The sequence below is a fragment of the Carettochelys insculpta genome, chromosome 6 (assembly GCF_033958435.1).
Source record: "Carettochelys insculpta isolate YL-2023 chromosome 6, ASM3395843v1, whole genome shotgun sequence".
NCBI lineage: Eukaryota > Metazoa > Chordata > Testudines > Carettochelyidae > Carettochelys > Carettochelys insculpta.
Window position 1 is genome coordinate 98,989,867 of NC_134142.1, and position 24,278 is coordinate 99,014,144.

The 24,278-nt window shown below is 42.7% G+C and overlaps 1 protein-coding gene and 1 long non-coding RNA gene across 2 annotated transcripts in view; one reads left to right on the forward strand and one right to left on the reverse strand.

Annotated features, from left to right (window-relative positions):
• Window positions 1-6,954: 6,954 nt before the first annotated feature.
• The window catches only part of GAS2 (growth arrest specific 2), a 151,058-nt gene continuing 133,734 nt past the window's right edge, over window positions 6,955-24,278 (reverse strand). Inside the window, exon 8 of the mRNA XM_074999012.1 lies at window positions 6,955-7,466. Coding sequence (XP_074855113.1) covers window positions 7,248-7,466 — 219 coding nt within the window. The 3' untranslated portion in view covers window positions 6,955-7,247. The remainder of the gene's footprint in view (window positions 7,467-24,278) is intronic.
• On the forward strand, window positions 8,557-14,765 carry LOC142015478 (uncharacterized). The gene is made up of 3 exons (XR_012646160.1): window positions 8,557-8,704; window positions 13,655-13,774; window positions 14,624-14,765. It is a non-coding gene; the product is annotated as an uncharacterized LOC142015478 (long non-coding RNA).

A 24,278-nucleotide genomic window follows, 5' to 3' on the forward strand; every position in this document is an offset into this window, starting at 1 on the left:
AGTAAGTTTGTAGTGTAGACACAGCCATAATATCTCAGAGAGCCAGGCTATAGGGTTTAACCCAGAAGAGGTGATATCCTATCTTAACAGTATGAGGGAGCATTGCACATTTACATGTTACTCAAATGGCTGTGAATGACTTGTGTTCTGTCTCTCTCTCCTGTTAATTAGTTAAAAACAGCATCAGGTCCTCACTTACACCCCTTTTAATTTCATCCTCAGTCATGCCTTGTGACACTCCATTCATTATCCCACTTCTGTCATTAATTTAGATAACTGTCAAATTAGTTTTAATTTCCTTAACATTGTAGTTTGAAGAGGTCAACCTATTCCTTAGGTATGCAATCTACTAATAAATCTTCACTTATTCTTTTTAGGTCTTCATATATCTCCAATTTTTGCCTAATTCATTTTACTGCTTTCAAGGAACTAACATGTCTATCTTTACATCTTCAGCTAGTGACTGGATTATAAAATGTTATATGCTCCCTATTTTTGAAAAAGATACTTCTGTCTTTTCTCCTTTCTAATAGCTTGATTCATCTGCCTCATTTGCCCACAGAACTTCATGCCTTTTCCTTCCAGCTGGAGTTTCCAGCTTTGTTCAGCAGCCAGCCCAACCTCCTCTGAGTTCCAAGCCCCAGCACTCAATCTCTCCCAGCCAACCCAGTCAGTCAAACACTGTGCCAGGCCTGACCCGACCCAGCTAAGCCTCTTCCTGTGTTTGCTTTGTAGACCTAATCTAGCTCCTCTTCAGAGAGGTTCCATTTGCCATTAGGCTTTAGCAATGTCTGGTTCCCTTCCAGGTGCAGTAAATCAGGATAATTGGCCCCTTCTGGCCCACATTAAGTAGAACAGGGCCTGTGTGGTGTGGATATGCCATCACAACTACTTTCACATCTTTATAACACAGTGTTCTTGTTTGTCCCGGAACAGGAACTTCCAGCACTATGTTTGGTGTATTTATTATACTAATTAACTTAGCCAAACTCATCCACTAGAAAATCTCTTTCTTTTACCATTCAACAAGTCATCATCTTTGTCTACACAGTGCCAAATGTCAAAATATTGTGCTATTTAGAGGCATCCCGTAATCCTCCTGCAACAAGGTGTACAGAGATGCCAAAATAGTGCACCTGGCTGCTGCTCTATAACTTTAATCAATGCTGTTCTGTTTACTTGGCCCACTTCCCCTTTGACCCTCAGCACCTTCTTCAACCCTGTCTCAATACTTCAGCTGCTCAGTCCCCGTAGCCAGCCCATCTAAGGTGCTTTCAGTTCGTTCAGCACTCGGGATGCAGTCCTTACTCTCTGATCTTTCAGAAACAACTGAGTCTGCCCCATCCTGTGGCTCTTTTTATGTGAACCCTCTTGGCCCTGAGTGGGTGTTTTCCTCTCCTCCTGCCTGCTTTACATGCAGGCTCCCCAGGGTTCTGTTAAGGCCTTCTGTGCCACTGGATGCTCCACTGCACTAGGCATGCATCAGGGATCATAAGGACAGTGGGCACATCTGGTGAGATGGGCAATGAGGGAAGGAGGCATCTGTGACTCTGCGAATGGCTGGAGCCTGTTGAGAGGTGGTGGTTCTTCAAGAAGCTGGGCCTTCTGGTGCTCAAGAGCTTTGGAGATTTTGGTCTGTCAGGTGAGCAAGAAGCTTTTCAGTGCCCTGAGCAGGTAGCAGTGCCTCAGGTACTGACAGAGCTGTTTTATGATGGGAAGCTGGCACTAACAGGGAAACACCCTTGCCACCCAGATAGAGGCCAGGGTGAGGGCGAGGATCAACCTAGTCCATCAACTGCCCCCTCCCACAGGCACCTGCCTGATGACACTCCACCCCTGGCCAGTTCTGAAGCCCTGCAGTTTCCTTTACATCCAGCAAGGTGGAGGTAGTATTTGGAAAGAGGATGTGGCATTTGCTTTGGTTGGACCCGGGGAGCGTGCCTTCTCCAGGCCTTGGGCAGAGGGGAGGGACAATACCAGGGTGAGTTCAGAACCCTAATGTTGGTTGGGGTGCAGGTGCAGGGAATGATAGGGAGAGGTGAAGATTGGTAGGAGATTCCTCTTGCCCAGTAGAATGTCTGGAAAATCCAGCTGGGGCACCATGACGAGCACACCCATGTGTATCAGGTGGGAGAGGACACCTCCCCTTATGACTGCGAGACATGTTGACATCAGTCTCAAGGCTAAAGCACAAAAAAATTGCATCTTCTCACACTTTCCAATCAGTCTGCAACTGTCATTTTGCAAGTGTCTTTATAGCATAAAGAACTGAGTGGTTTATATGGTGTGGGTCCCTCTCAATGTCTGTTGTAGTTGCTGATCTGTGACCAATCGTAAAACGTGTGCCTATTAATCTTGCTTTAACGTACTCTGGGAGTTTGAATTTTTTTCCCTTTTTTTCCCAGCTGTTGGAGTTTGGTTTCCTCTAGTTTTTCAGGACTAAAACTTTCGCAGACAATTTCAGTTTGATTTGTAGTGTGCTGTGAGACACCTCAACTGGCCCAGTTCACACATGCAGCTGAACTGTATAAGAAGCAAGAGTGTATAAAATGGCTTTTTGCCACCTTTGTGGCTCTCAGGTACAGAGGCTTATTGAACCCCTGCATAAGTCACTCCAATGCTGCTATAGCCTCTGCTGAGCTGTCTGTAGTTAGAAAATGTCTAGTTGTAGCCAGGATATTACGGACACAAGGTGGGTGAGGTAATATCTTTTATTGGATCAACTTCTGTTGCCTCATAAACTTGTCTTTCTCACCAGCTGACATTGGTCCACTAACAGGTATTACCTCACCTACCTTGTCCCTCTATAGTTAGAAGAGGCTGTTCTGGCAGCCAAAATCTTTGGAGCCCAGAGATGCAAAATGCATCTTATACAACATTTCCATAGCTGAGATTTGGGGATCTGTCCTGTCATAAATATGTTGTGGCTTTTATTAAGAATGTAATACATTTAAAGAATCCAATCTAGAAAAATCCTCTTATGATCATTATAGCCTGCCCCCAAATAAGTAGCAATTAACCAAATAGAAGAAGGATTTTTAATGAACAATGAGCAGATGGTCTAGTGACTGATATCCTGCAGTGTAGTGTATGTCTACGCTACAATAAAATCCCCACAGCTGGCCCATGTTAGTCGACTCAGGCACACAGGACTTAGGCTATGGGAACAGTAATATTGAATTGTAGCTGTTCGGACTCAAGTTAGAACTCAGGCTGTGGAATTCCATGAGGCAAGCAAACCCAACATCCAGAGTCTGTAGCAGAACTTGCATGTCTATGCAGCAATTTTGTAGTCCTGTAGTCCAAGCTCTGTGAGCCCAAGTCATCTGACATTGGCCAACCACGGGTGTTTTATTATAATATAACCATATCATTACATTATTTATCATCACTTATTTTGAAGTGAGACTTGAATACAAGCACTTCATTTTGAAGGGTTCCGTCCTGCACTCAGCTCATTTGAAATCAAACTTCTTGATGTGATTACCAAGAAAATGTTTGCCTTCTGGTACCCAGTATTTAATATGCATGTGGCATCAAGGGAGTGATACTGAGAGTAGCTGAACACCCACCAAGTGAGGGCTGTTTGACTCCTTTCTGGGCTTGTCTACACTACCACCTTCCTTCGAAGTAACGATGGTAATTAGGGTATTGGGAGTTTACTAATGAAGTGCTGCTATGCATAGGCAGCAGTTCATTAAGCAAATTCTGCCCCCCACAGCAACTTTGCAATCTTAAACTTCAAAGTAGTGGCATGCGTGTAGCCACGAAGTGAGGAGTAAGGGGACTTCAAAGTTGGCCTGGCACTTTGAAGTACAGGAGGGTGTGCCGTGGCTAGATGCGTGCCGGTACTTCAAAGTTTAAAACTTCGAAGTTGCTGTGGGAGGAATTTGCTTAATGAAATGCTGCCCATGCACGGCAGCACTTCATTAGTAAACTCCCAACACCCTAATTACCATCTTTCCTTCGAAGAAAGGTGGTAGTGTAGACGCAACCTCTGAGTAGGGCCTCACTGAGGATAACTACCTTATTTGCCATCTGTTAATGATTTATTGCTAATGCAAATGTTTACTTGCAACAGACAATTTATTGAAAATAAATCACTTGCAATTTACTCTAAAAGTTATCATTTCTAAATATAAGTAACAAAGCAGGCGTTCTTTATCTACATTTAGTAGATATACATGGATAGAGGGGAGAATTCTGTGTCCATTCTGGGAAAGATCTTAGTGCTTTTAATGAGGCTAAGATTTCACCCAGAGTGCACTTAGGGGTGTGCTCCTGCCCATTTGAAGTCAATAGACATTTTGCCATTGATATTTTATAAGACTCGTAATGAGGGATTCCAATCTGCAAATGTAAAGTGACAACCAACTGAAAACATTGATTGTAACTTTTATAAGCTAGGTTTAAAAATATTCACTACTTCCCATCTCCCAAAAATGAGAAAGTTCCTTTAATGGGATTTTCATCAGAATTCATCTCTTTTTGATCACCTTCTGTAAGTTGCCACATGCATCAATTTCAATTCCTGTTCTTTACTATTCATATTTTAGTTGCACACAGCAGTAGTACAGCTTGCTTTCTTTGTGTGTGTGCGCGTGTGGGCAGGGGAAGGAGGGGAAGTCAGCGAGGGTGGAAATCATATGTTCCAAACAACAAATACGAGTTACAAAAAATGTGAGTATTTTAAAAAAGTTTCTATTTATTTCATTGCTAATGAAACAATTGATTTTTTCTCAGATTTATAGCCACTCAAATAATCCTATAAAATGATTTTTCTAGGAAGTTACAAGCCACAGAAGTCATCAAATATAAACAAGGAAAAGTAGCAAAAAGATAACCCTCCCCCAACAATCCCTCTATATATATTTTTTTTTTGAGGCATATGAATGATTTACAAAAATCTGAATTGCTCTAAAGAATGGGCAGTGGAACTTTTACATGTGACCCAATTAATTGACTAAAAGTAAATCTAGATTGTGCCTTTCAGGCAAACCCAAGTAAGGGACAGAATGAAGGCGAAGCACCACAAAACAGCATGAAGTGACATTCCGACTCAAGGCTTGTCTACACTGAAAATGCTACTGCATCACAGCTGTATTGCTGCCCCTGTGTAATTATAGTGCTTCAGTGTAGACTCTCGCCTTAGCATAGTTAATACAGCATGGAAGACTTCCTCTGATGACCTAGCAGTGTCTACATGAGAAATTGTCAATTTAGCAGCAGCGCTCAGTGGGGTGGACTTCTAATACTCCCAACCAACAGTTAAACTGGAGTTCCCATGTGCACACAGTCTGCGGTGCCATTGCTACATTGTGCATTCTACTTTGCAATTCCTGATGCAATCAAACATTTCTATTGATAGGAGAAAGACAGCAAGCCTCACACTTCCCTTTAGCTTCTTTACATCCTTCCATTACTGGGCCATGGAGGGGGCAGTGGATTCAGGCCTGGATCCACAAGGGAACTTAACTAGTTCCATGCTGAGCACTGCATAGACAAATGTGTAGGCACATAGAACAATTGCTGAGATCCCCAACTCCTGATCTGTGTGCCTAGGTGCTCTATACAAGATGTACAGCATATAGGAAGGCATGTAAGAATGAGATTCACAAAAAACAGGCTACATGGAGAGGACCCACCTAAACTAAGGAGTGCTGAGAAGAGCAGTGTGTAGTAAGCCTCACCCCTCTACTGGTAGGCACGTAAGAGAAGTCCTGTCTCTGCTTGTGCTACAGAGCTGGGCAACCTTCTCCTGGAATTAGATACCTAAGCAATTTCTTTCAACTTTAGCTGGGGATTAGCTCCTTTGCCCAGTATATGGCAGAGTTTCATTCAAAGCCCTTCCCCTCTGTGTGATGGAAACAAGGAATTTGAACAGAGAGCTCCCTCCTGTTGTGGGAGTGGGTGTGCCCTAACCACTGGGCTAACCAATAGCCTGATGTGCAACTTCCTCAGTTTCTCCTATTCAAGCTTTCCCAACCTGTATAAAGAGAGTGTTTGTGCCGGAGAGCTGAACTGACAATGAACATGCAAATGGAAGCATTCCCTTGGGAGACGGGGGCACTCCCAGGGTCCACTACCTGTGTGCCAATGACTAATTATTTTTCCAAAGTGGAACAGCTTCAAGAGGAGCGTTTGAGGGCGTTGCACACTGGAACATCCTTTAGTGGTTAGGGCATGCACCTGAGTTGTCAGAGCCCCTACTTTAAAATCCTTTCTCCCAAAAAGGCATAAAAGGGAGCAACTGAATGCAGGTCTCCCTCCTCCCAGGTGAGTGCTCTGACTAGTGGGCTACTTTTAAGGGAGGAAGTGGCACTGCCACAATTTCATCAGCCTGTGGGACTGTGCACATATGCTGATCTGGTAGGCATGCTGTGAATGAGCTAGGCAGGGTCATGCCTATCTAACCAGGGTTTGAAGACCCTGCTGGGGCAGGAGATAGGCATCTAGATGCCTGACATGAAGCTGTGTGAATGCCGATTGGCAGGAACTTAGGTGTTTAGGGAATTTTTATAACAAAAAATTGAACTTAGGCCTCCAAAGGATTAGGTGGCAGCCAAGTGGCTTTTGAGGATTGCACTGGTGCCTGAATCTGGGTGTCGGTGCCTAAATCCCTTTGTGTATGGGGATCCTAAAGCTGACTCTCTCAAAGTAGCTTAAGGATATACAAATGTTTAAAACTAGCCTCTTTAGGCACACAATAATCATCTATTTTTAAATATTGCCTATGGGCATCTTGCAACCTATAAAAATAGTCCATTTTGGCTTTAGTTTGTTGGGAGAAAGCATTAGCAAAAAGCTTTCATCAGTCTGCATGTTCAACCTGCATATATTTTTTTCCCAACTAACCTAAAAAACAGTCACAGACTCAGTGTTACAGGTTTTTTGTACAAATATATTGTACTGCAATTTCCCCCCCCCCGCCCCACACCTTAACATCAACCACATCCTTTAAATCATTCTAAGTATATATTCACATATTTAAGAGTAATGGTTTGGCTAAAAATATATATGGCTATTTCTTATCTGGTTGTAGTAATTAACCTATCAGGGACAATTAGCTATAAAAGGTACAGTACTAGAAATAAATAGTTCTACAGTTCAGAGATCTTCAAAGCAGATTGCCATTTTCATTCTGGAAATTTTCTGAAGTCCTTTCAAAGCATGAACTAAATTTGCTAACTCAAAACAGATAATTTGGACCTACACATATATAGTCCCAATCAAATGAAAAGTTAGTTTCACTTAATCTCCTTTTTGGTTTTGTAATGGGCAGAAACAACCAAGTAATTGTCTGGATTCATGTCCTTGATGGTCGGAGACTTGCTCTGGATTGGAGAAGTTTTCCCATCCACCCGTGAGATCAGCATTATTCGGCATGGATCATGTTTCAACAGGTACCCTGCAAAAGTCTCCCATCCTCCTCCTACACGAACCATCACATGTTTGTTGTGCAGCATCTAAAATTGCATAAAAGATAAAAACTTGAAGGGTTACCATTCAGTTAAAAATCACAAATCTGTTTGAACATGTTGTGCTTATAATAATTACAGGTAACTGTGTCAGCAGCCTGTTTTACAACAAGAACTGGAAGAAACAGTTGCACCTGGTTTGCATTACAAGATAATGCAAGAAAGTGAGAGGCAAACAAGGGAGACAGAAGAGAAACTGCATGTAAGGGCATGCAGAACCAATCAGATTTTTGCATTTTTAAACAATGTTCACTACATGTTCAAGGCTAACTGCAGAGGGTGATGTTGCTCTTTAGATGTTTAATAATAAGCTTCTTAGTAAAACTGGATGTATTTTAGCTGTTATTTGTTGCAATCATATTTAGTAATCGTGTATATTTTGATGTTGCAAAAACTAGCTTCTGATTTATTACTAAGAAGGGGCCCTAACACTAGAAACAGTCAACATCCAAACCAATCAACTCTGCCCAAAATTGTTAAATTAGATATGGAGTTAATTTCTTTAATAAAATGAAGCTTTTCTTAGTGGCAGTGATAACCTTTAGCATTTCTGACATACTAATATGTACAGTAAAGTCGTGTTATCTGGATTTCAGATAACTGCATGCTCAATCAATTGGCACCTGTTCCACTGGTGGCTGGTGCCAGTTAATTGAGCATGGGCTCACGGGGCCAGTGGCTGCAGAGATGGCTGCCATGCCGGGGCCAGCGGAGCTGGGAGCCAGCTGACTGGCTGGTGTTGGCAGTGGGTCCAGTTGCCCTGGGGCAGCTGCTCAGCTGGTGGCAGCTGAACCGGGGGTTGGCTGTCATGCTATGGCCAATGGCAGCGGGGTTGAGAGCCACTGCCATGCTGGGGCTGGTGTCAGCAGGGCTGGAAGCCAGCTGTCCAGCTTGTAGCAGTGGGAGTGGTGCCGATGGACCAGAGCCTAAAATTCAGGACATCTAAAATAATGACGGTAGCCTCAAACAGTTATGGAGATGTTTACATTCAGAAATAAATTTTATGTGAAAATACAAATGAAGGACAGGACAGGATGTATTATAATAATTACTGATTTGCATTTCTGTTGGTTCCAAATTAACCACATGATTTAGTATGTGTATAATCTATGTTCAGGAGACACTTGGGCATTAAAAATTAAGGATGCTGCTTGTCAGGACTCCCATTAACAGAGGTGTGCTGAGAAATTTGAATACTGCCTATCCTCACCATGCCTGCTCTAATGGTGAGTTACCTGCCCCTTATTTTCTGGAGCTAAATATATATATTTAATAAGTTGTACTCTTATAGCTCAATTAATAGTTATTATTAATTATTATTATTATTATTATTATTATTATTATTATCATCCCTGTGTGTGTGTGCGCACATATATGGCCTGTGATATAATATTGCAATCAAGTATCTTGTTGTGGAACATTGCAATCTTATTTATTAAAAGTCTTTCCTTTTTCCTGATATGAGAGGTGTACAGAACCTGTATCCTGGATTCCCGTGCTCCTTCAGTTACTTCGTCCATGGACTGGAAGACCTGAACCTCAGCACCTTCCATATGGCTGGAGCCACGAGGGCTGGCTCAGTGAATGTCCCTGCACCCCCAAAGCAATCAGAGAAGCACCATGTTCTACCACCATCCAGAGTCCCAGCTCCATAGGCTGTGAACTACGGCCACTGGGAACGGCAAGGGTGGTGCCTGTGGGACCTGCAGCACACACGATGCAGAGCCGCCTACGGCCAGACATGGCAGTTGCTACAGGGAGCAGTGCAGAGCCAGGAAAGCCAGAGAGACTTCTTTACCGCATGGCTACGTCTACACTTACCAAAAACTTTGAATGGCCATGCTAATGGCCAGATCAAAGAATACTAGTGAGGTGCTGAAATGCATATTCAGTGCCTCATTGGCACGCTGCCAGTTGTGGCACTTCACCGTGTTTTGCTCCTATGTGGCTCAGCTACATGGGGGTCCTTTTCGAAAGGACCCCACCAACATTGAAATCCCCTTATTCCTATCAGCTGATATGCATAGGTAATCTATATTTGCGTGATCATATGTATTCCTATCAGCTGTTAGGAATAAGGGGATTTCAAAGTTGGCAGGGTCCTTTTGAAAAGGACCCCTGAATAGCCAAGCCATGCGGGAGCGAAACGGAACAATTTCAAAGTGCCACGGCCAGTGGCATGCTAATAAGGCACTGAATATGCATTTCAGTGCCTCATTAGTATTCTTCAATCTGGCCATTAGCATGGCCATTTCGAAGTTTTTGGTAAGTGTAGACACAGCCCCTGTGTTGCAGATCAGGAGCCATCTGACAGAATCCACCCCCAGGGAGAGCATGTATCCTAAACCCCCTCTTGAGCCCAAAGCCATTGTCACAGGTCAGAACCCCCTCCCACACCTTCACTCTCTTGCTGAGCTTGCACCCGCAACCACACTCCATCCCAGAGCTCCCTCCCACACCCAAACTCTCTCCCAGAGCCTACAGCCCAGATCGTCTTTTCCACTATGGCCAGCCCTGAGTCCAAGTTAGAGATATAAAGTTAGTAAAAAATATATTAAATGCATCCTTTTTCCAATGCAGGATTATTCCCTCTGTATAAAACATAGTGCTTTTTGTAACCTAGCTTTACATTTTTTCATGTGATGCAGCTTCTGCCATTTTCCCTTTAGAGATTATTCCATAGACTAATAAAACTCACTGTTGGTAAATTATTTCCTGTTTTTCAGCTTAATAGTACTCTCCAGCCTCTTCTTGTCTTTCACCCAGACCGCTTTCCTTGTTTTTGGGTTTTATTATGACTTGTTATGATATAATGCTACATATTCACTATCCATTCTGTCTATACATGTAAATGATGTTTTGTTTTCTCCTAAATGCATGCAATGTTTTGTGCTATATTGTGTCATGGAAAAATGCAATTAGAGAGAGAGTACGTGCTGTCGTCTCATTTAGACCAGCACGACTCTTTTGGCTTAATTTACTCCACGTTCACACTGGCATTAATAAGTCCAGAAGATGGCAATTTGATAAAACAATCAATAAATGAAATGGCACACTGCATTCTTCTCACTTGAAAAAAAACAAAATACAATGTTTTCTCTGTTATAACTGAGCATCTGATTAATTTGTTGTCTGAAACACTATTGACCTGATTCATTGACTCTGTTAGATGAGAGCTTCAGAAACAGTAAGAATTTGGATCCAGCAAGTGTCAAGCTTATTAGTCAGACTTCAGTGTTGACATGCAGGACTTTTCATATTGCTACAAAGTGAATTAAAACTAAAATGAGAAACATTTTATGATTCAGTCATTTCCAGGAGATGTTTAAGAATGATATAAATCTTTGTTATTTGCTGTTTCCTATGAAGGATGGATTTCACAACAGTTACTTTCCCCAGAATCTAAATTTGAAGCTGGTGGTATAGTGGAACTACGAAAAAAATGCCTTTAACATGCAATAGCATCACAAAAGAATATATAATGATGTACCACTGAAGTATACATTAAAGTAATCTCAAGAGGCAACATGAAATAAATATAAAGAGAAACATTTGCAATATGAATCATGTGGACTGAACTGCCATAACACAAAACTTTGGAACTACAGTGAACATATATACTAAAAATGGATGTGTGTTTCACATAAACTAATGTATAGAGATCTTTAGGGCTTATTGAAGAGATATTGGGCTACACTCTTAACTCGTATAAATGTAACTTGATAGAGTTCTGCTGGTTTACAAGAGTGGAGGATCTGGCCTGTATGTTATTCTCTACACTATATGTAAGCCATATTATATATATGCATGGGGAAGGGGAGGGGGGAGAAATTACACACTGTAAATCTAATCCAAATCCCCTTAAAGCCAAATGGAAGGAATCCCACACTTTTTAATTGGAGTTGTATCAGGCCCTAGAAACAAAAATCAGCAAAATTCAATCTGAGGTAAGTTGGAAACCTCTGGCTCAAATTTCTTGGTAACTTAAATAGTGGTGTAAGATAAAGGTTAAGTGTACATTGGTCATAAAGTGTCCAGGAACTAGTTTACAAAGCGTGGTTACTTGCCTCTATCTGGTATTCAGTAGTTGTGCAAAGTGAGTGAAATTTATACATCAAAAAGATGGAAGATTGTACAGCAGGAAAAGCAACTGCTAGAGGGTGTGTATGGTTCTACAAGGAAGATCACATCACATCTTCTACTTATGTCAGCTGAATTTGGGTCACTTGGGCTATGTCTATACTACAAAAATAACTTCGAAGTTGCTTACTTCAAAGCACAACTTCAAAGTGAGCATCTACACACACCCTACTTCGAAGTTAAACCTCAAAATAGGGCAGTACTCCATTCCTGGGAATGGAGTAAGGACTTTGAAGTTGGGCTGCCTACTTTGAAGTTAACTTCAAAGTAAGCGAAAGTGTGTGTAGACTGTCTGCTGACTTCTTTGATGCAGTGCCTAACTTCAAAGTTAACTTTGGAGTTAGTTCCTAGTATAGATGTACCCTTGGTCAAATCTGTTCTTGCCAAAAGAGGACACAATCATAGTTTAACACTAGGCAACCCATCTGAAATGCACTTAGCATTGCAAGTTCCATGGATGTCTAGAATCATCATTTATATAGGTGAGGAGCCAAATGCTGTTAGCATTTTTAAATTTATTTATTTATTTATTAATTTATGGTAGAGAGGTAGAGGGGTAAGAGCACATCAAAAAAGAACTGCTTTCTGTGGAATGTTTTACTAAGGCTATGTCTACACTAGCCCCAAACTTCAAAATGGCCATGTAAATACAAATACATATTCAGCGCCTCATTAGCATGTGGGCGGCCGTGGCACTTCGAAATTGACGCGGCTCGCCGCCGCGCGGCTCGTCCCGTCGGGGAGCCTTTTCGAAAGGACCCCACCTACTTCGAAGTCCCCTTATTCCTATGAGCAGATGGGAATAAGGGGACTTCAAAGTAGGCGGGGTCCTTTCGAAAAGGAGCCCCGTCTGGACGAGACGCGCGGCGGCAATCCGCGGCAATTTTGAAGTGCCGTGGCCGCCTGCATGCTAATGAGGCGCTGAGTATGTATTTCAGCGCTTCATTAGTAAACTTTGAAATGGCCATTTCGAAGTTTGGGGCTAGTGTAGACATGGCCTAAATGTTTAAAATATTTTGATATAGAGGTTGAAACTCTCTAATCTGGAGCTCTCTCATCTGGCAACATCCATAATCCGGCATGATTTTAGTTAGTCAGATGACCATTTATCATGGATCTGTCCAAGTTTCCTGTGGTCCCATAAAGTTTGTTTATAGCCACCAGTCCTGGCTCTCAAGCCGTGTCTACACGTGCACGCTACTTCGAAGTAGCGGCACTAACTTCGAAATAGCGCCCGTCACGGCTACACGTGTTGAACGTCGACGTTGCCAGCCCTGGAGGACGTGTAGACGTTATTCATCGAAATAGACTATTTTGATGTCGCTACATCGAAATAAGCTATTTCGATGTAGCGTGCACGTGTAGACGTAGCTTCAGTGTCCTGTTCTGTTATTTAGCTGTAATTTACGCCTAAATGTCTTCTAAGAGCCCAGTAAACAGTGGAAGTGTTGGTAATGTGCTAGAAAATACAGCCCTCACATCATCAATAAATTCTCTCATCCAGCACTGGTCAGGTCCCGAGGGTGCTGGATGAGAGTGTTTCAACCTGTACTAAGAAGTGAAAATTCCTAGCGCACTGCTTAATAACTGCAGCATTTTACTCAAGAGCAAAAAGAAGTCCTGTGGCACTGTATAGACTAACAGATATTTTAGAGCATAAGCTTTCATGGGCAAAGACCCGCTTCCTCCGATGCATGAGTTGGGGTTCCAGTGGAAGGACTAAATTTACAGGTTCATGAAAAGGAGGGAGTCCCAGTCAAGAGGAGAGTCACAGATGACAAGGTCAATTCAGTCATTATCAGCAGCTAATGCAGAGGTGTGAACATCAAGAGAGGAGAACTGGGACTCCTTCCTTAGTCTATAAGGTGTCACAGGACTTCTTGATTTTTCTGAAGATACAGACTAACTCAGCTACCCCTCTTATACTTTACTCAAGAGGTGGCTGCATTTCAATGGTTGGTTCAATTATCCTTGTGCATTGTTGGTATAACGTTGAGACTACTCACATGTATAGTTCTTTGTCTGTGTGTTTGTAGGATTGGAACCCTTGGGCCTGATCCTGAAATATAATGCATTCACAATACACCCTCAACACATTCCAGTGAAGTCAGGGGACCTCTGCAAAATCAAGACGGTTTGTCCATATAAAATACAAGGTAAGAGTAGAGTATAATTTTTTAAAAACACAAAAACATTCTTTGGGATGGAAAATACTGAAAGTTAATTAGGGATGGACAAACTATTGAAAAGAAACAATCTTTTTACTCTTTGCAAATTGTATATCAACTGATCATTATTTCCATGATTTTTTTCTTGTTCAAGTTACTTTAACAAACATTGTATAAGACTATATGCTGTATTTTATGCAAATATGTTTTAGTTTATGGATAACACACAAATAGCTCATTATTCACAGGAATTACTTTGATAATGTACCACGTTAAAGATTAATAAAATAATTTATTGTGTGATGAGCTTTAGTGGAACAGATCTGCTTCTTCAAAATGCCAAGATCTGAAGAAGTGGGTATGTTGCATGAAAGCTCATTATCTGATAAATTATTTTGTTATTCTCTAAAGTGCTGCAGGTCTGCTTTTTTGTTCTATGATGCAAACTCATATGGCTACCTTTCTGTGCAAATGTAATATTTGTTTTTCCAAAGTCAAGCTGCATTGACCGGACACAAGTCATTTAGTATGTTTCTGTTGCCTTGCTTGTTAAGCATAAAGTCTTAAACTGAAATTTACAGTGGAAATGCTGTCAATTCTGAATTCAAAATCTGATTTTTCTGTAAATATTTTGTCTGTAATTTAATTTTCTGGAATATTCATGAAAAGCAAACCCAAGGAAATAAAAATGCTATGAGTGAGAATTCATTTAAAAATATGATTGAAATTTGACTGATTTCTTCAGTACTTGCTCAACCTTAATGTTAAAATATTATGCATTGTTTGATGTAATAAATTTCCATACAAAACACCTTAAATTTTTGACCTTTTCTTAAGTTTCTGAGGCTAGGATTCATCTAGGAGAAGTAGAAGACAACATCTGAAATCAAAAGACACCAACACACACCTGGACCAACTCCAAGAGTTCACGCTGTTTTAAGTATTTGGGGTATGATGTGTCTGTAAAACATCCTGTGTATTTTCAGCAGTCCATGAAAAATTTAAGTATCACTTGGATTTATTATTGTAAAATAACATGCTTTAAAAATTGTTAGACTAACCTGTATTCAAAACAGTGCATAGCAAATTGACATTTCAGTTATCATTAATGCAATATCATATTGGATCTTTACTTATGCTTCATCATCTGAAATCATTATTCACTGTTAATATTTTTCCATCTAGTTCTGTGCTTTACATTTTTCAAAAATTCTCTTTACATATTCACATCAAAAGTAGCCTTCTAGAAATTGTACATTATTGCTGCTATGTTTTAATTGCTTTGATTAATGTCAACTGATCAAAACAGGAAAGCAAGTAAATGAAAATTCCTAATATGAATAGGAAAGAAATACTGAATGGATACAAAGTAAAATGGCTAACATTTCTCCATAATATTTTGGACAAAGCCTATCATTTAGGAAGATTAAGGAACACCACTGATTAAAAAACACAGTAATATTACTGAATTAAACCAACGTGAGTTAGTTTGTATATATTTTATACAGTACTTCTTTTGTAAAAAAAAAAAAAAAAAAAAGGAGCTGGTCTTCAGCTAGCTCTCCCTCCCACCCCACCCCACCGACAATCCCATAGCTGGGGCTGTTGAGGTGCTGCTACTCAATACCAGCATATGCTGGCACAAAAAAGCACTGTTTATATCAATGTAACTAAGATCCAGATATGTGTGTAAGTATGATTATTAGAATATCTCCATTTGTTGTATATTCTCTCTCTCTCTCTCTCTCTCATTAGAGGTCATGTCTGGGGTAAAATCACTCCCTGCACAATGGCGCACACTGGATCTTACGTTAATGGCATGGTCTAATTAGTTAGAGTATCAATTTGGTAGTTGTGACTTTTAGTCCTAGTGTATACACTCTGGCTGTGGCCACACTTGGCCAAAACTTCGAAATGGCCATGCAAATGGCTATTTCAAAGATTACTAATTACTAAAGATTCTTCTCAGCTGAGGGGCATAAGGGGATTTCGAAATGTGCGGGGTCCTTTTGAAAAGGACCCCTGTGTAGCCGAACCAAGCCACACAAGTTCAAAAGTGGTGCTTTCAAAGCACCGCGGCTGGAAGCGTCCTAATGCTAATGAGAGTCTAAATATTCAGTTCAGCGCCTCATTAGTAATCTTTGAAATGGCCATTTGCATGGCCATTTCAAAATTTTGGTCAAGTGTGGCCACAGCCAGTTTTATCAATAGAGCTATGTTGGTAAACCCAGTGTAGATGCAATTTTGCCACTACACCAGCTGTATGCATGAATTTGCAAACAGCCCCAGGTATACCACATATCTGAAGGAAGCCATCTGGTAATGGCACAGGATTGGAAGCTATCAAAATTAGGTTCTTCTATCAACTCTTACAATGATTTAAGGTATGGCCATGCACTGGTTCTCTGGTGCCTCTCCATTTATAAAACGTGGGTAGTACTATTTACTCTCCTTTGTAAAGGGTTTTGAGATCAGGCATTTTCTACACATATTAAGCCAGATCTGCAGGTAGGGTAAATAGACATATTTCCATTCACTTCAGTGAAACTATTCATAGTTACACCAGCTGAGATCTGAATCCTCTTTAGGAATCTGTTACAATTCTTTTATTTTACAATGAAAACATATCACCTCAAAGTGATATTTAGGATTGCATGATGCCCTAGCAAATGTATGCCGGTAGTATTTCAGACCTGGTCAGGAGGACTCAGATACCATACTGGGAATTGTTCAGACAATGGTAAGATGAGAGTGGCTCAAATGTATAGATCAAGAGATGTCTTGTACTCTTAATCTTTAAAGCAGGGATCCCCAACCTTTTCAGTAATGAAGCTCACTTCAGTGAGACAAACAATTCCATGGTACAACCACTTTTTCTGGCTGAATCAATTGCTCATAAGTGTATAGCCGCTGTGGGGGGAGGGCTGCCATGGGGGTCATCACTTTCCCCCCAGCAGCCACTTTGCAAAGCCTCTGCAAGGGGAAAAATAACCAACCCCACACCAGCTGGGAATCAGGCAGCCTTGCCGCTTGAGCCCTCAGGTGGCCCAGGGTTGGTTAATTTCCCCTCCCCTCAGCTCTTAAAAGAGCCATGTGGGGTGGGGCTTGACAACCCCAAGCTAGTTGGGGGTGTAAGCAGTACGACTGCCTGATTCCCAGCTGGTGGAGATTGGTCAATTTCCTGTCACAAAGGCTTTGCAGAATGGCTGCGAGAAGGAAATTGTTGACCCCATGCCAGCTTGGACTCAGGCAGCCTTGCTGCTTGAGCCCCCAACTGGTGTGAGGTCATCTAAGTGTGCCATGAAATTTCATCAATTCCCCCCCCCAAAAACACACACACACTTGGCTCTGTAAAGAGCTGTGGGTAGGAGAAATTGATGAAATTTCTGTGGCACACTTAAACAGTTCTCGCAGCACACTGGTATAATACAGCCAGCAACCTGGGCATGTGATGAGAAAGGGGTGTAATGACAAAGGCAGGTAAGCACAGGACTTGATGATTTATTATACGACGGCATATGTCAGGGTGAAAGAGGACAAGATCAGGTCCCCAGTAAGTCTCTGAATCCCTAGTGTTCCCATTCTCTTCAACAGCAGGAATGAAGCCAAGCAAGGTCCATGTGTTATATTTTAGGGGATTCTACCTGCACACGGGGTTTAGCACAAGCCTTGCAGGGGGAGTTTCTTCCCCCTCTTCTGCTAGTATATGTGAGTGTGGGTGTTCCTAACTTCCTGCCCATATCCTTGGGATTTGTGGCAATATGACTTAATCTCTTGGGCCCCTGAAAATGGAAGTCAAAGCAGATAGCTATTCAAACCCCATGAGAGATATAAAGTAATGTAGCTGTCCAGAAAATCCCAAGAATAACAGTATGAGAGGAAGGAGGAGTGTGGGGTGCCTGAAAGGTCCCCATCAGTGGGTCGGAGAGCCACCACAAGCCCTGGAGCAAGGTGGGAGAGGAGCCCAGTTCTGTGCCCCATGCAGTGGCAGGGCTATGGGCAGAAGGGGCAGGGCCTAGGGAAGCCAGCCCTAAGTGCCACTCAAAATGCAGCTCTGCCTCCCCGCCAACCCATATGGAGTGGGTGCTGCTCGACATTTCAAAGAGGCCTGGAACTCTGACCACCACTGCTGCTGAAGTAACAGCAGCAGTGGTGGCAGCTGGAGCTGCTGGAACCTTTGAAATACTATATTCCTTTGCCCACTCCATCAACAGTCTTGGTCCCAATGGATATGGCATTGCTCCCTATAGAACATTGTAAAATGTTTTCTCACATCTTGTTCTAAATATCACAAGTGTTGCAGCTGCCACTACCACATCAGAAAGACTATGGATTGTTTTAAACACCCCTTTTTTTTGTTTTTGTTAAATGACCTCTGAGATTTTGTGTTCCAAGTTTTAGCTCTAAACACCTGAAAAAATATATACTGAGCTTTGCTGGCTTTGCTCTTAAGGGGCACTTGTGATAATGAACACACAGAATAGTTAATACAGTGGGGTAACACTTCCTTCTCATTGCTGGGGGATTTACATGCATGAATCTCATTAAAGGAATCCCCTAAAACAGTAGATGAAAAAACTCCCCTATAATAAAGCTCAGCTTCAAAAACATCTGTGGACCCTGTTAATTGCTTGTCACAACATACCCCACTTTATCAAGAGCTCACTTTTATAAATAATATTTTGTTTTGAGTTACACTTACAAAGAATTTTATCTCCGTTTTAGAACAAAAGAGTATATCAAACATGTTAAACGTTATCTGCCTTTTCTACCAAAACAATACACAAGTGGGCCCTCTTCTTCCTGAACTCTTAATTGTGAAATACTGCACACACAAAGGACAGGCTTGGAATTTATTGCTGTTAAATATTTAGAACTTAGGTTTGCTGATTTAAGCCACCAGTTCCAGAGTAAATAAAATGCAAGGTTTCATGATTTTGTAGTGACTGTCTCTCATGGAACATAAAGAGTAATGGAATAATTTGCCACATTTGTATAGCTGGGAAAGGAAAAGTGAGCGGGCCCCACTTTCAGGTGGGTGGGCAATGGTGGTGGGTGGGCCCCTGGCGGGGCAGGAAAGATCAGGTGTGCAGGAGGGATCCAGTGCACTGTGGAGAGAGGCAAGAAGGGGAGGAGGCACAGAAATGGCACCCTGCTTCCCCCCGCTGCCCCTAACTGTTCAGCAAATAGCCCTTCCACATTGCTCTCTTGCAAGCATGGCATGCACTGTTGTCCCAGTCTCCAGCCCCAGCACTAGCTCTGCCCAAACCTTCCTCCACAGGACACCCCACCCCCAGGACTGGCACTGGGGCTGGAGACCAGGGCAGCAGCATATGGCACAGGCTGGAGATGATGCAGACAGGCTGTGGGTTTGGGGAGTTCTGGCCCCAGTTTGGATGGGCCTGGATACTAAGTGAGTGGGATGCAGCCCACTCAGGCCCACTTCTAGCTACTCCTGTTCTTAGAAGCAATAAAGGGTCCTGTGGCACCTTATAGACGAACAGAAAAGTTTTGAGCGTGAGCTTTCGTGAGCACAGACTCACTTCATCAGATGAGTTTGTGCTCACGAAAGCTCATGCTCAAAACTTTCCTGTTAGTCTATGTGGTGCCACAGGACCCTTCGTTGCTGTTACAGATCCAGACTAACACGGCTACCCCTCTGATACTTGATCCTGTTCTTAGCAGAGTCTCCAAATCTCAGTCTGAGCAGGATAGACTCTGCCATTGTATTTCAATCTTTCTTGCTATCAACTGCTTGAAAAGCTCAGTTTTCAAGTAGAAACAAAGACAATTACCAACTGCTGTGGCAAAACTGTCATACTTATGCATTGCACCCATGCTGACCTCCATTTAAAACACACAAACATAAGCAACTGGCGCTTACATGCAAGTAGCCCTGGCTTAACAGAAAGTGCTAAAAGCTCCAGCCAGCTGGAAGGCGTTTTGGCAGCTGCTGATTCAATGATGTTACAGGCTTCCCTACATTTCCCCTTTTCGGCACCCACATAGGACTCGAGTCTGTGACTGCTGAATGTGGTTATCAGGCTTAGCAGCAGGGGTGACACTCAGCATGGATCATACGTCAATTCACTGATAGTCTTTCCTGGTGATTTAGGGCCTGATTTTTCAGAGAAGAAATCTAAGGGCATTTGCACAAGCCAGTATTTGTAAATATAATACCCTGTTAGTGTGCTAGTACCCAAACTGAATATGCACTCACTGAAGTTGTGAAGGGGAAAAAAAAAAACTGTTTCTGCCCTTTTCAGAAGCTGGCCACGCTTATCAGTCAATAGTGGGACATCAATCAAATGCGCTTACTGATAGCTGTCTGGGGGTAGCAAACAGCTCCATTCTGAAAGCCAGCCAAGGAGAAGAAATAGAGCATGCAGCTTTTAGTTTCCCCTCAATTTACAAAAAGCTGGAAACCATCACACTATTTCCATCACTTTTTCTAAACAAAGATTGTTATTAGCATCCATGTAGTCAGAAAAATAAGGTACTAAGCAAAATTTATCATCTATTATATAGTTAGAAACGGTGGCCAAATTCTCAAAGTTGCATAACTTCCATTGAAACCAGTGAAAGTTAGAAGCCTCAATACTTTGAGGAGCTGTGCCTAAGTGATGTGAGTCAAAAAGTCCATATTTTTCTTATGTGTGTTTACAGTGCCTAGCACAGTAAGGCCTTCCTCTCTGATTAGGACAGAATAGGTGCTGCCACATAGCAAAAAAGTAAGAATAACAGGGCACAATGGCCAATTTATAAGCCATCTTAACTTGGGCAAATTTTAAACTGCTTTGGAAGGACAAACTGCTTGAAAGAAAGCCATTTAGGACATAATGAAAGATTCATAAGCTATAGAGATCAATCAACAAAAGCTTTAAGATGTCCCCATTCTACCAAGGGACCAGACCCTTGGGCTTTTGAATTATGATACAACTGTATTTTGATTAGAAGTTATTTCTTCCAGCCCCATCATGTCAGACATTTCAGCTAAATAAGCAGAACTGAAAAACACTGAGATTCTTACACTATAATAGTTGTCCAGGATCGCTGATTTAAATTCATAGGGTAGGAGAGAATTCTTTATCTGAGGCAAGCTGTTGGTCTGTAGTATATAAAAGCCTCTTTTGAAGAGATAATGGGAATATGTATGTGGTATATAGACAGGCAAGCTTTTTTGTTTTGTTTTTTGCACAAAATGAGGAAGTTTACTGAATAGGTATCAGCAGAAAACCAGTTAAAAATCACAGATATGCTTTTGACAATAACACTTCTTTCAAGGTTATCAGGTTTTGTAAATGTTTTTCTTTAGGCCAGAGAGAAAGTCAAAAGCAAAACAACTTCCAGTAAACACAGTTTGGCAACAAACAGATTCATGTTCATGTTTGATCACAGCACAGGTTCAACCTCTTAAATCCAGTACTCTCCCGTTGGGTAACATCTGTGGCCCATCAGTTGCAGGACCAGAGTCCCAGGGCTGAGGCTGGACTGGGCAGTGGCTGGGGCCATAGCAGTGGCTGGCAACCTGGCACAGGCCAGAGCTGGAGCCGCCGCTGGCCCTGCTGCAGTGGGTGGGGGCAGGGTGGCAATAGTGCAAAGCCCCCTCAAAGCAGGGCTGGGGCTCTGACTCAACATACTACCTGCTCATTGCTCCCCCCACCAAGCCCCTGCAGGATCACTGGGTGGGGGTGAGAAGTTGGCAGGCCGCAGTGGCTGGGGAGACATAAGTGAACAGCCGGGCTGCTGTTGCTGGAAAGCAACACTGCCAAGCAGCTAGCCCGGGACCCTCAGGGTTGGGAAAGTGTGGGGCCAGGAGGCAGCTGAGGAGCCAGCAGGAAGCTGGGTGGGGTCAGAAAGCCAGCAGGGGAGCAGTGGACCACATGGCTGGAGAGCCATCGGGGCCAGGGAGCTGGCCAGTAAGATAGCTGGGGAGCAGCAGGGATCAGTGGGGCTGGAGCTGCCAGGGAGAGAAAACCACAGCTGGGGCTGGAAGCTGGTACCCGCGGACATGGAAGCCAGGGTCCCTGGTCCCAGGTAGCTACAAGTGCTATTAGGAAAGTGTCTAGGGCTCGGGGCCAGGAGGAGAGCCCCGAGTGCATTTACTTCCCCTGGTCCGGCAAAAATCTCTCATCCAGGACTGCTCAGGTCCCAAGGGTGCCAGACCAGGGAGGTTCAACCTGCACATTAATTTTCTTTTTCTACTATTATTTTTCAAAGGTTAAAATCAGGGGACTAAGTGATTAGATAGCTTAGGATAATGGTATAGGACAGCTTATGAATTCTTTTGCATCTACCTCACCTATTGAGCCTGACATAAGTGAGTACTGACTCAAAACCATTACTGCCTGACAGTTGTTTAGTAGATCATGTAAACTGAATCAGTTACTTGTTGATGGATGCCAACAGCACACATCATCCTTTCTGGCTATCTCAGCAGAGAAACCAGGGATCTGGCTTGTCAAGAAGAATGAACTACCCTCTCATTCCTCATGACAAGTGTGCCAATTTAGGATTGAGGCATTTGACAGGGCAGTTTAGGGAACTTTGCACTGCTAATGCCCATGCTGTACCTATTTTATTAGATACAGGTTAGACCCCTCTGGTCCACCACCCTGAGGACCTGACTGGTCTAGAATGAGAGAGTTTGCTAGACCGAGGGAGGCCAATGCTGGCTTCTCTACTGCAGTCCTCTAGGCTCTTCCATGAGGCCAACAGCCTCCCATCTGGGCTCCCCTCCTAGCCATGAGCCCCAGCTTCCAAGTTCCCCTCCGGCCTGCCAACTATGCTATTGGCCCCAGTTACCAGCCTCTGATCCCAGCCCCATCCAGGCCCCCTCCTGGTCACTGGCCTGGTTCTGTTGCCAGCCTGGCTCTTCTCCTGGCCACTGGCCCAAGTCTGCTGCCAGCTGATGGTGTCCCAGCCACCCCCTGCTCCCAGCTGCCAAAGCTCTCATGTCCTGCAATATCTCTGGACCTGGCAGACCACAGATGTTGCTGAACCACAGGGTCCTGGACAAGAGAAGTTCAGCCTACAATTACAACCAGAACTGTCCTGTCCATTGGATGGTCTCAGGTAGCCACCCCAGGCCCCTTGCTTTTAGGGGCTCTGCATGGCTGCCTCAACTGTCCTATGGATGGGAGGGACTGAGCTGATTACAGAGGCTGGTGTAGGGTGGTAGCAGGAATTTGTCCTCCTTCCGCACTGACCCCAGTGTCAGGAGCCAGAGTGGCCTGGAAGCCTGCTCCACTCCATCCTGATGCTGTCTCCCACCTTGGTGAGCTCGACTTCACTGTGATGGTGAGAAGCAGAGTGCTGTAGGACTGGGGTGCTTTGCTTCCCACTGCCACAGAAAAGCTGAGCACAGTCAGCCAGGAGAGGGGTAAGCTTGAGGACATGAATTTCAATATTGGCATGAGGATATCATTTGTAACCCGTGAAGCAGATAAATACTTCTCAACCCACTTCATTGGCAAATTTCCTTAACATGCACTGAAGTCTAAAAAAAGACGATATTGACAATTCATAACACTGAAAGGTTATGCAACATTTTCATGGTCTATATTTAACATGCTATACCAGCGTACTAGTGCCAGTGCATCAACACTGCTGTAGCACTTCAGTGTAAACATTACTTACACTGAGGGAAGCGATTCTCCTGTTGGCACTGGCAATCACCTCTGTGAGAGGTGGTAGCTGGGGTGACTGAAGAATTTTTCCATTGATCTAGTGCTATCCACACAGAGATTTAGATTGACTTAACAGTGCCTCACTGAGTCTGTTATTGTTTTCCCCTCTTCATTGCATTTCGGACTTACCCTGTCCTTGGTTTTCCTCTTGCTTTTAAGTTATCTGTAGAATGCTTACTTATTACTCTTTATGTCTCTGGCTAGTTTGCTTCTTTTTTTTTTTTTTTTTTTTGTGCCTTGAGCTTTCTAATTTTGCCCCCACATGCTTGACTTTATGAAATCCAAAATGAGCCTTCTGTTACAGTAAAAAGTCTCTTTTTCAGAAAAGGGCATTCAGATATTCTTATGATGGACACTGTAGATATATAGCATGCCCAAACAAAGCCCACTCCTAATTCTGACACCCTAGTATTCTCTTTTATCCCAAAGATGTTCCTATAAAAATATAGAGTAACATATGGCACCAGCTCAGTAGCTCCACAAAATTAGTTTCCTCGCTGTAGAAACTTAGCTCTGTTAAGATAAGTGTGGGATAGAATGAATTGTTTTATAGCTTTCACACGCCTTACACTCACTTAATTGATCAGACAGCAATTTTGCTTTTATATCACTTTCCCTTCCCTCCAAGGCTCAGATTACTGTCCATTCTGCAACTTTTTTCATTTGCAGGAAACTTTTTATGAGCTAGTCAGCCTTTAACAGCAGGCATATGGAGAAAACTGACCTAAATTTAGAATGCCATTGCCTACTGGGACTCACCAGAGGAAGTTTTCAGACATCTTATTATTCATTCCATTCACAGG